The following is an 11,369-nucleotide window of genomic DNA, read 5'->3' as shown; positions in this document are numbered from 1 at the left end:
ATATGTATAGATTAACGAGTGTCTGTATAAACCTTGCCTTAGGATGCACCTGACCAGGCCGAGCTAACAACCATCAACATTTTGCGGACAATAAACTAAAATGTGAAATTCATGCCCTTTCTACTGCTACGCCCAGCAATCTGTTTGATAATTCGCTAAACGATTACTGGGTTTGGTTACAAAATCGTTCTTGGATGGAACATGGGATTACTTGGTTTAAAGCAAAATGGCCTGCAAAGATTTCTCTGATTGGCACAGTACCTAATCTTTTAAAACTCAGCAAAGATTTGCGGTTATATTTTTCATCACTAACCTAGTGTCAGTGGAACATTATGGCTTTAAATTATAAGTAGAAAATAGCTTATTGAAGTAATTATTATGTAGAGCTCTTGATCTATTTGACCTGGCTTAACTATTCAAATAAATTAAAAGTGGAGTGTCTTAAACCGTCACGAATGTTTTCATTGATTAGACATTAGTGAACCCATATTTTACGCTATGTAGAAAATTCAGAATAGTCACTTCGTTTACTTGGACCCTGTTTACATTTGAAATATTTATACGAGCTTAACGGTGAAGGAAAACAGCTTGAGGAAACCTGTATATACCTGCGAAGCAATTTAATCGAGTGTGTGAAGTTCCCAATCCGCAATGGGCCCGCGTGGGAACTACGGCCCAAACCGTCTCATTCTGAGAGTAGTAGAGTGGGACGTATTATAATAGGCTGGGATGATGATGATGAAGTTTACCTGTTTGGGCACCTCGAGGCTGCTCTGCGTCTTCATGTCGGCAGGGCGTGGGGGTCTTGGAGCGCTTGAAGGTGGTGCCGCGGCGTTGCATGGCGGGCGGGCGGGCTGCGCAGCGCGCCTCTCATCTCGCGGCCCGCCCGCGCCCGCCCGCCGCACCCCCGCCGAGACGCGCGCTCACCACTAAAACAACCTCGACTGTTCATTAAGGTTTATTTTTCATCACACTTGTTCATAAGTAAGCAGTGTTTAACATGCTGGCTGACTTGGTTGCAACCCCCTAAATAAAAGCCAACGACTTTTATTCTGCGTATAAACGCCTAAGGGCGTAATGCCTTTTTTATTTGTAGTACCTAGTACATGCTCGTGTGCGTGATGCGTGCAGCTCGGGGGCAGCGCTACCAACTGCACACTCACGCTCCCCTCCACCCCTAGCAAGAGGGTATATGTACCCAACCTGTCCATTGACATTTTTTTTATAATATTTTACTGTCTTACAAATATACAATTTTATATTTTTACTCACTAGTGTGATGAAAAGCATTGGATGTCACACGGACGGTACTAAAATTACGAACATCGATTCATAAACCCCTCTCAGTCTTCGACTCAGGGCTGCTAAAGAACTCTTGTTCGTAATTTCTGCATTTACCGCCCCTAAGACACAATTTACAATTACTAAACTGTACTGCTGCTGTGTTACTGTGTTATGCTTAGCTACGGTTGCATTTGTATGTATTCACAGGAAAGATGGAATACAATGAAATGGCTTTTTTTCGAATCCACATAAAAAACAATTTAGAAAAATATCTTGTGATACTCATACAGTCGAAGAAATTAAATCGCGCACGATTGTGGAACCTTACATATATCACCCTTGTATTTCCTTATGGTTTTCTAAAGAAGTGACAACTTTTCGAAATTTGCATGGCTGAAAGTCGAATCAATGCATTGTCTTTCCAAATGAAAATAGCTTGGAATAACTTCAAAATAAATTGTTAAAGTTAGTGTCATTGCGAAAACTCTAGAATAATTATTGAATACGTGCGTACCTACTAGCAAATTATAAAGTTATACTATATCGTATTATTTGTACTTCATCATCATCATCATCATCCCAGCCTATATACATCCCACTGTAATAATAATAATAACAATAATAATAATTAATAATTTATGATTTTTCTGTACTGGGTACAACTATTTTGCGACACAGGAAAGAAATAAATTTAACCGAAACTTTAATTACTTAAGGAATATGATAGAAAGTATTTTTTAGTAAGTATTTTAGATGCTTTGCTAAACAGAGAAACAAACACGCTAACATTGACCACCTTTTTACTTGTGTAACTCTATTAACATAAAAATTCAAAACTGTCTTGTGACGAGGGAACCCGTCACGAGTCAAGGAACGTGCGGCTACAACACTGCGCCAGGCTGACGCAACCGCTACCGACACCCGCGAGCCAGACCGTGCGCTACAAACACTGCAGCGCGCGCCCCCGCCGCCGCCCGCGCGCTGCGCACCATACCCCGCGATAGTATATAACCGCGCCGCGCCGCCGAGAGCGGCAGTTGCCCGGCGTCCTCCGACGCGACTAGACCGGAGCGGTGCGATCTCTCGCGCGCAGCCTGGCTGGACGTGTGGGGCCGTCGAGTGACGCCCCCCTCCGATTCCTCCTCTCCCCGCTAACCCCCTCTAGCCTCCCGTACCTACTAATTACCGCCTCGCCGCCGCGGTGCGATCGACCTCGCGCGCGGAGTGAGGATAACCGCCCGTAACATCCGTACTAAACACTGACCCGCCACCGCGGTGCGATCTACCTCGCGCAGTGGAGCGTGGCCAGACCCGCCGTCCATCCCGTATCCACTAACCACCGCCTCGCCGCCGCGGTGCGATCGACCTCGCGCAGTGGTAGCGTGTGGTGTGAATAACCGTCCGTGCCGTCCTTACTAAACACTGTCCCGCCGCCGCGGTGCGATCGTTCTCGCGCAGTGATAGCCGGACGAATAACCGTAGGTTAAGTTCGCCGTAGTTTAAGTAGTGATTTAGTATTTAAGGTGTAGGTTTACTATTATCAATAAAACAGGCATAAAAGCCCTCAGTATTGTGTATTATCAAATCGGTGTTTACATCATCTCCCTGACCTAGACCCCTGAGCTAGTCGAGTATAGAAAGCCTCCAGACCCTCAGTGCGCAGCCGCACCTGGATCGTAGGCTAATGTTAGCGCGGCGCGAAGGTGCCACGGTACTTTGCAATCTAACGTGGCAGTCAATCCCCTCGCCTGTCCCGCGGGAGACCGGGGTTCGACTCCCGCCGAAGCGCCACGTTACATTGGCGCACTAAATAACTCACAGTGTTTCGCTCAGAGTCAGGAGAGAGTAGTAGAGAAAAACCGACGATTACGACAAACGAACAGACGACCGACAACACGCACGGACTAATCGACTTAGTACGAGGCGTAATGCCCACATCCTGGATATACAGCCTACCGAAAACAGAATTAATTAAAGAATCAAAAGAACAAGAGTTACCGACCGACAATTTAACCGTAGAACAACTACGAAAACAACTAGCCGACCACATCCGAAGCCAAGAAGGCCCACGAAACAGAAGACACGAAGGAGACCGCGATACCGAACGAAGGGGAAACAACCATGAGCACCGAAAAACAACCAGAAATGGACATGACGAGTCTAACGAGAAGCTGGGGAGTAACGTTTGACGGAACCGGTGATCCGGTAGAAAATCCTAGAAAGGATAGAAGAGTTGATGACCTCGAAAAAACATCAAAAAGGATCAAAATGCTCCAAGCTCTACCACACGTGTTAAGGGGAAAGCACTGTGTGGTACAGAAATAATAAAATGCATGGAAGATTGGGACGGGTTCGTGAAGTTGTACAAACTTTATTATTTTCCCAGTAATTACGAAACAAGACTAGAAGAAATAGTAATCACACGAAAGCAAAGGTTCGGTGAGAAATTCACAGATTACGTAACAGACTTACAGACAATAATGAGAAGACAAGCCAAGCTGTCGGAGGAACAGAGGATAAACCGGATCTATGAAAACATGCACCCGAATTACAAAAACGTACGTAAAGAAACAAGACTTTACAACCATAGGAGACCTCATACAACTAACGACCGACTACGAAAATAACAGAAGGAAAAATTCAAGGAAAAAACCCGAATAGGACCGATACCGCAGCTAAGAACCAATTACCGACCAAAGGGATCACCAATGGAGCACCGACCAGGCACAACAAGCGGGCGAGGGAAAATACAACCCAACTACAACTCCGCAACATGCTGCTGGTCATGCGGCAAACCGGGACACTCCACAAGAGAGTGCCGAGGCAGGAGGCAAATATTCTGCAGTACATGCGGGAAAGTAGGAGTATTGAGCAAAAACTGCTGCAGATGGACAAAGGAAGGTGCAGGAGCAGCAAATGAAATACAAAGGGAGGACAACCGTACTTCAAAGAAGCATCTATAATGGGAGGAAAAACAAAAATGCTTGATAGACACAGGCTCAACTAACACATATATAAATGCAGATACGTACAAGAAATGCGTCGAAAGCAACGCAACCCAGAAGGATAGGCGTAGGAAAATAATACTAGCAAACGGTAACGAGGTGGAAATAAACAAGGACGTCCTAGTCTCTATAGAGCTGAATGGAATCACATTTAAGCACTGGGTTAGAGTGTTGCCAACAGCAAATTGCACCATTATTGGAATGGAATGTATTGAGACGAGTGGGACTGACCCTTCAGTGGGGAAACACCCCAGCTAAAAAAGAAGACAGCGACGTCACAAAGGAAAACCAAGTGGAAGAAAACAATACCGGCCTAACACAGAAACAGAAAAGAGGAACTGGAACAGATGTTGACCGCCGAGTTGAGAAATGCGACAAGAGCCCGATTGGCAACACATGGATGGAACACCGGATCAAACTAGAATACAATGAACCAATAAAGCAAAAAGACTACCGAGAAAACCCCACCAGCAAAAGAAAATTGATGAACACGTGAAAACCATGTTGGAACAAGGCGTCATAGAACCGTCCGAAAGCCCGTATAGCTCACCAATAAGTGCTAGTAAAGAAAGAGAATGGTGACCGCCGAGTCTGTATTGACTTCCGTAAAAATATGAAATCTCCGAAAAAGACGCATACCGATACCGCAAATAGATCACACGTTAGAAAAGTTGAGAAACGCGCAAACATTCTCAAAATTCGACCTCAAGAACGGACCGGGTAAACACAATCAAGTAGCGGATGAATTATCCAGAAACCCAGTTTATGCATATCAACAACAGCCCCGAGAATGGTACAACACAAAAATAAGAGAGGTAACCAACAACCGACAACAAGAGCAACACCGCATAAAAGAAGGAAGATTCTATAAAAAGATAACAAACCCAACATACGGAACAAAACTAGACCCGAAATCAGAACGGAAAATGTGCGTGCAGCAAGAAAAAAAAACCGAAATCCGACAAAAGAACCACGACGCCTTAGGAGCAGGCCGTATGGGCACGGCAAAGACGCTAAATAAAATAGCACAACCGTACTACCAGCCAGAAACCCAAAATAAATATTACGATCAACGACGGAGGCAGTGGGAACCCCAGCCCGACAGTTACGTATTAAAAAAAACATACCCGTTATCAGATGCGAATAAAAATTTTTGCGCGAAGCTAAGCCCAAAATACGCGGGACCATATAAGGTCATCGAAAGGAAGTCACCAGTAATATACTTATTACGAGACGAAACCAAGAAAAACCGAATAATAACGGCCCATATAAAAGACATAAAACCCTTCACAAAACCGAACTAAGATCCCGACCGCCCCGGACAGAAAAAAAAAAAGAACCAGAGATAGCACCATAAAGCTGGAGTAACACCGTTACAATTGCCATTATGCAGGGGTCACACCGTATAAGCAAACCGGAAATAACGCCATAAAGCAGGAACAAAAAAAAAAACAAACCGGAAATAGCAACATAAAGCTAGAGCAACACCGTTACAACTGCCGTTATGCAGGAGTCACACCGCATAAGCAAACCGGAAATAACGCCATAAAGCAGGAGCCACACCAGTACGCTCGCTATTATGCAAGGGTCACACCACATCGAAAAACTCACAGAATCCACCCTCCAAAGAAAAAGAACAAAACCGAGAATACCCGCAAAGCACAAAAAACGAAAAAAGAGTATAAAGACAAGCGGCCATGACACAAATCCACAAAACCAGCCATGAACACCCCAGGATTCACCCAGGTGGTAGTACGAACCACAGGGAGCGACCCGATCCACATTTTGCGGGATGGGTCCATAACGGGCCCCGACGTGACGGTCACGCTGTCCGCAGGAACCATCCAGCAGATCCTACCGGACCTGGGGCACGACGTGCTCCAGTTCCTGGAGGAGATGGAGGCGGGCACCGACGAATTACTCATCGACGTGGACCGAGCCGAGTACAGCGCCATGGTCGGCGAGGAGGAGTCCACGCCGACAAAAAGGAACGCGGACACCGAGGCCTCCCCAGTTGGACCGGAAGGTACCAACGGGAGGACAAAGAAAAAGAAGAGGAGGACAGGGAGGCCGCGCAACGGAAACCACAGGAGGGGTTGCAGACGGCTCCCTAAATACAAACGCTAGCAGTGACCCAAGAAAAAAAATAATAATAATAATAACTAAACCGGAAGTTTTTGTTTCACATATAACCCGTAGTCCCGTACAAACCCACAGTTCATACAGATAAGTATCAACCGGTACCCGCAACCGCACGAACACAGGAGGTGGACCCCAGCAGGCAGTACAGATCATACAAGGTAGCACACAAAGTTCACCGGTGATTTTTTTCCCACAGGAAAAAAATCTTCACGAGCGGGAGGGGGATGTGACGAGGGAACCCGTCACGAGTCAAGGAACGTGCGGCTACAACACTGCGCCAGGCTGACGCAACCGCTACCGACACCCGCGAGCCCAGACCGTGCGCTACAACACACTGCAGCGCCGCCCCCGCCGCCGCCCGCGCGCTGCACCATACCCCGCGATAGTATATAACCGCGCCGCGCCGCCGAGAGCGGCAGTTGCCCGGCGTCTCCGACGCGACTAGACCGGAGCGGTGCGATCTCTCGCGCAGCCTGGCTGGACGTGTGGGGCCGTCGAGTGACGCCCCCCCTCCGATTCCTCTCTCCCCGCTAACCCCCTCTAGCCTCCCGTACCTACTAATTACCGCCTCGCCGCCGCGGTGCGATCGACCTCGCGCATGGTAGCGGAGTGAGGATAACGCCCGTAACATCCGTACTAAACACTGACCCGCCACCGCGGTGCGATCTACCTCGCGCAGTGGAGCGTGGCCAGACCCGCCGTCCATCCCGTATCCACTAACCACCGCCTCGCCGCCGCGGGTGCGATCGACCTCGCGCAGTGGTAGCGTGGTGTGAATAACCGTCCGTGCCGTCCTTACTAAACACTGTCCCGCCCCCGCGGTGCGATCGTTCTCGCGCAGTGGTAGCGTGGACAGAATAACCGTAGGTTAAGTTCGCCGTAGTTTAAGTAGTGATTTAGTATTAAGGTGTAGGTTTTACTAGTTATCAATAAACAGGCATAAAAGCCCTCAGTATTGTGTATTATCAAATCGGTGTTTACATCATCTCCTGACCTAGACCCCTGAGCTAGTCCGAGTATAGAAAGCCTCCAGACCCTCAGTGCGCAGCCGCACCTGGATCGTAGGCTAATGTTAGCGCGGCGCGAAGGTGCCACGGAACGTTTGCAATCTAACGTGGCAGTCAATCCCCTCGCCTGTCCCGCGGGAGACCGGGGTTCGACTCCCCGCCGAAGCGCCACGTTACAGTTATTTTCATATCTACTCCATATGCACTGAATACCATGCCTCTCTACCTTTTACTGACTTACGCAATCAAAAGGATAGTCCTTGAAATCTGTTAATCCTCTAGAGCTCCATGAAACTGGACCGCAGCTGAAAACTAGTCAACTTTGAAACTTATTTCGTAAACTTTATTACGTAACTGCGTAAACCGCGAAAAAGTTAAATCGTAAAGGTCTAAAATTATAAGATTAACCAGAAGGAAGCCCTCTGACGACCTAAAGTTGAGGACTTGTAACTTGCTGTAACTGACTGGAAGTTTATAAATCTTACAAGCTTTTGCCCGCGACTTCGTCCGCGTGGAATAGTAGCTTGGGAAGTATTTAATTTATTTAGGATACCTATTCTGCCAATACTAGCACGTAGAAACGCTACTGTTTTACTGAAAAAACCTATTTTCCCATCCCAGCCTATATACGTCCCACTGCTGGGCACAGACCTCCTCTCAGAACATGAGTGCTTGGGCAATAGTTCCCACGCTGGCCTAGTGTGGATTGGGAACTTCACACGCACCAATGAATTGCTTCGCCGGTTTGTGCAGGTTTCCTCGCGATGTTTCCTTCACCGCAAAGTCCGCAAAGGTCGTGGTAAATTTCAAATGTGCCCGCACATGAATTTCGAAAAACTCAGAGGGTGCGAGACGGGAGTTTAACCCACGACCCTCTGCTTGAGAGGCGATAGTCAAACCACTAGGCCACCACGGCCTATTTTAATACATTGCTATAAATATAAACTATTTTTTCACTAATGCTGCTAAATGTTACTTTAGTCTCTGCATATCGGGACTAAAACTCTTTTTTAGGGTCCGGCAGCCAAAATGGCAAAAACGGAACCCTTATAGTGTCGCCATGTCTGTCTGTCTGTCTGTCTGTCCGTCCGTCACGGCTTTGCTCAGGGACTATCAATGCTAGAAAGCTGTAATTTTGCACGGATATATATGTGAAGTATGCCGACAAAATGAAACAAAAAAATTAAAAAAAAATAATTAAGGTACTTACCTCCCATAGACGTAAAGTAGAGGTGATTTTTTTTTTCTCATCCCCACTACAGTGTGGGTATCGTTGGATAGGTCTTTTAAAAACCATTATGGGTAAGCTCAGACGATTTTTCGATTCAGTGATTTGTTTGCGAAATATTCAACTTTAAAGTGCAAATTTTCATTAAATCGAGCGTTCTTCTCCTCTCTAAAATCTAAACTGGTGGGTGGAAAAATTGGTGTGAAATGGCGCCATTACATGATATGCCTAGCGGAATTTCGTTATCTGGCGGAATTATGATAGGCCGTCGAAATACCTAATTTGATACGTAGGTATCTCGTAGACGTATTTAGGTAAGTTGATTCTGAATGTCTTCAGTCTGCTCCACTTCTATGGAAGCATACTTTCAATATTAGTAGTTAGTATTGAACCCGCAATATTAAATAGCTACGCAAATAGACACGTGCAGTGAATATTGTTTTTGCCATCGTATTTATCGGAAAGTTCGTATTTATCCTCCTTTCTCAACTAGCTTACTGAAGTTTACTGAAAACTGATTGAGGAAGCAATATACTTATAATACGACTTAACCGACGAAATACGAGTACGATGGCCAAAACTTCATACCTACACAATCTGTACAAACTATGGTTTTGGGTGGTTAAATACTAGATTCCCAACGATATAAATTTGTATTTCCTATTCCCCTTTCGCTTCCGTTTTCTCATTTCAAACCTATTCTATTTAAACGAAGTTGAAATCTTTTGAGTATCCAACTAGCTATTACCTCAAAGCAGATTGCGCCGCGGGCGAAACCGTAAATCGAAAAATGACGTTAGCTTCTAGCCGGGGTCACGTGTGCATTGACACCGGAGACTGCGGTATCTATTTCTCTGGATGCATTTATCTGGGGGCACAGGAGTGCCCCCGCCAAGTCGAGCAAAACAAAAACAAAGGCACGGCCGTACCATACATCCTGTAATTTTGTTATGGGTAAAGCTAGAACTCTGAATTTCCAGGTATAGAAATGTCCTGTCTTTTATGTGAATTGTTGTGACCCGATCTTTGAAAATATCGATGTTTAAAGTGTGAATCGGACATGTACCTAATACTAAGTAGGAATATTTAAACGTGAAACTACCTTGTGATGTACCTATCAAGTACGAGTATTCTGTGACAGTTTCAAATGTCACACGCTGTAATAGGGCAAACCACTAGTGCGCAACTGGCCGCTTATTCCTAAAACTTCTAAAATTGTTAAATTTATTCACATTTATTTTAGTAAAATTGTACCCTGCATTTTTCCATTCTATGTTCGTTCATTAATTAGAATTTAAATTCGACGTTGTCTAAAATAACTAACTGGATTCATATTAACTTCGCGTCCGTTGTCGGTTTTCGGCTTTATTAATATTTATAAACGCCTGACCCAAAACGTGTGGCACACTTGTCAACGTGCAGAATGCTAAAATTTCAGGACAGGCGCCAAAAAAACCTGATAATGATAAAGTACACAACATACAAAGATGCTTTTCAGTTGATACGAGTCTAAACGCAAGAGTATTGTAATCCTATAATTACTTACAGGAATACATGAACGAATGGACTCCTAGACAAAATTAAATTTCAAAACAGTTTTTTTTTCTAGTTTGTGTTATATCATTAGATACTAGTATTTGTCCGCGGCTCTGCTCGCCTGAACCATTAGTCTGGCACAGATTTTAAGTGAAATATTGTATTTTATGTTATTTTGTGCTCATATTAATTTATTCGAATTAAAATTCAAGGATTTTACCTAAATTCAAAATATACATCGTGGTCTTAACAAGCACACACACGTACACTCGTTTTAGTTATAGCGTAGGAGACTACTAAAGATAAAGGTATATTTAGGGTATTATTATAAAACTACTATTATAGTACTATTATAATAAATATTAATGTACATACATATACTGACTTACTTATTATAAATATATTCGATTAATGTAACTAACACTTTAGTGGGGGGTATCATCGGATAGGTCTTTTAAAACCATTGGGGGTTGCCAGGACGATTATTCGATTCAATCTGTTTTGCGAAAAAAGAAAAAGAAAAGTGATCTTTGCCCTAAAGTGCCACATTTTAATTAAAATCGAGCGTCCCCCCCCCTCCCTCATAAATCTAAACTGTTGGGTGGAAAAAATTTGAAAAACTCAGGATGGTAGTAAGTACCTACCTATACCAAATTTACAAGGAAAATTATAATGGCTAAGATTGCTTGAGAATTATTAGTAGTTTAATTTACCTAAGCTTGGAAGATTCCGTACACAATACGAAATCCTTGGAAAAATATTACTCACTTTTTCGTAATGGCTACGGAACCCTATCTTGGGCGTGTCCGACACGCTCATGGACCGGTTTATTTTACTTGCCCTTCACTTGTTTTCAGACTCCATGTGTACCTAATTTACGAGACGTCGTATCTTATATTAAAAAAAAAAAAACTAAACTATTATATGCTAAGATATTCAAAATTAGTATCTTGAAGTTACCTATATTTAAGAAACTAAGATAAAAAGAGTAGTAAAAAAAAGAACAATTTCAATAAAAAAAATTATTTCAAAATAAATAGCATTATTTGCTCTGTTAAATACGCTTATTGCTAGGTATGTCGAAATAAATATTATTATCTATATAAAATAAAATGAAATCGTAAAATGTGTGCTCTAAGCGCAAAACTCGAGAACGGCTGGACCAAT

At 44.1% G+C, this 11,369-nt stretch overlaps 3 protein-coding genes across 3 annotated transcripts in view; 1 reads left to right on the top strand and 2 right to left on the bottom strand.

The window, feature by feature from the left end:
- The window catches only part of LOC141428621 (uncharacterized), a 33,416-nt gene extending 32,631 nt beyond the window's left edge, over nucleotides 1-785 (bottom strand). Inside the window, exon 1 of the mRNA XM_074088625.1 lies at nucleotides 750-785. Within this exon, the coding sequence (XP_073944726.1) occupies nucleotides 750-785 (36 nt within the window). The remainder of the gene's footprint in view (nucleotides 1-749) is intronic.
- LOC141428934 (cytoglobin-2-like) overlaps nucleotides 1-11,369 on the top strand; it is a 286,546-nt gene that overhangs the window by 158,722 nt on the left and 116,455 nt on the right. The window lies entirely within an intron of this gene.
- The window catches only part of LOC141428620 ((E3-independent) E2 ubiquitin-conjugating enzyme UBE2O-like), a 24,685-nt gene continuing 21,066 nt past the window's right edge, over nucleotides 7,751-11,369 (bottom strand). The window contains exon 16 of the mRNA XM_074088623.1: nucleotides 7,751-7,792. Coding sequence (XP_073944724.1) covers nucleotides 7,751-7,792 — 42 coding nt within the window. The remainder of the gene's footprint in view (nucleotides 7,793-11,369) is intronic.

The sequence above is a fragment of the Choristoneura fumiferana genome, chromosome 6 (genome assembly GCF_025370935.1).
Source record: "Choristoneura fumiferana chromosome 6, NRCan_CFum_1, whole genome shotgun sequence".
Classification (NCBI taxonomy): Eukaryota; Metazoa; Arthropoda; class Insecta; order Lepidoptera; family Tortricidae; genus Choristoneura; species Choristoneura fumiferana.
The sequence above is the reverse complement of the archived record's forward strand: the minus strand, read 5'-3'. Positions and strand labels throughout refer to the sequence as shown.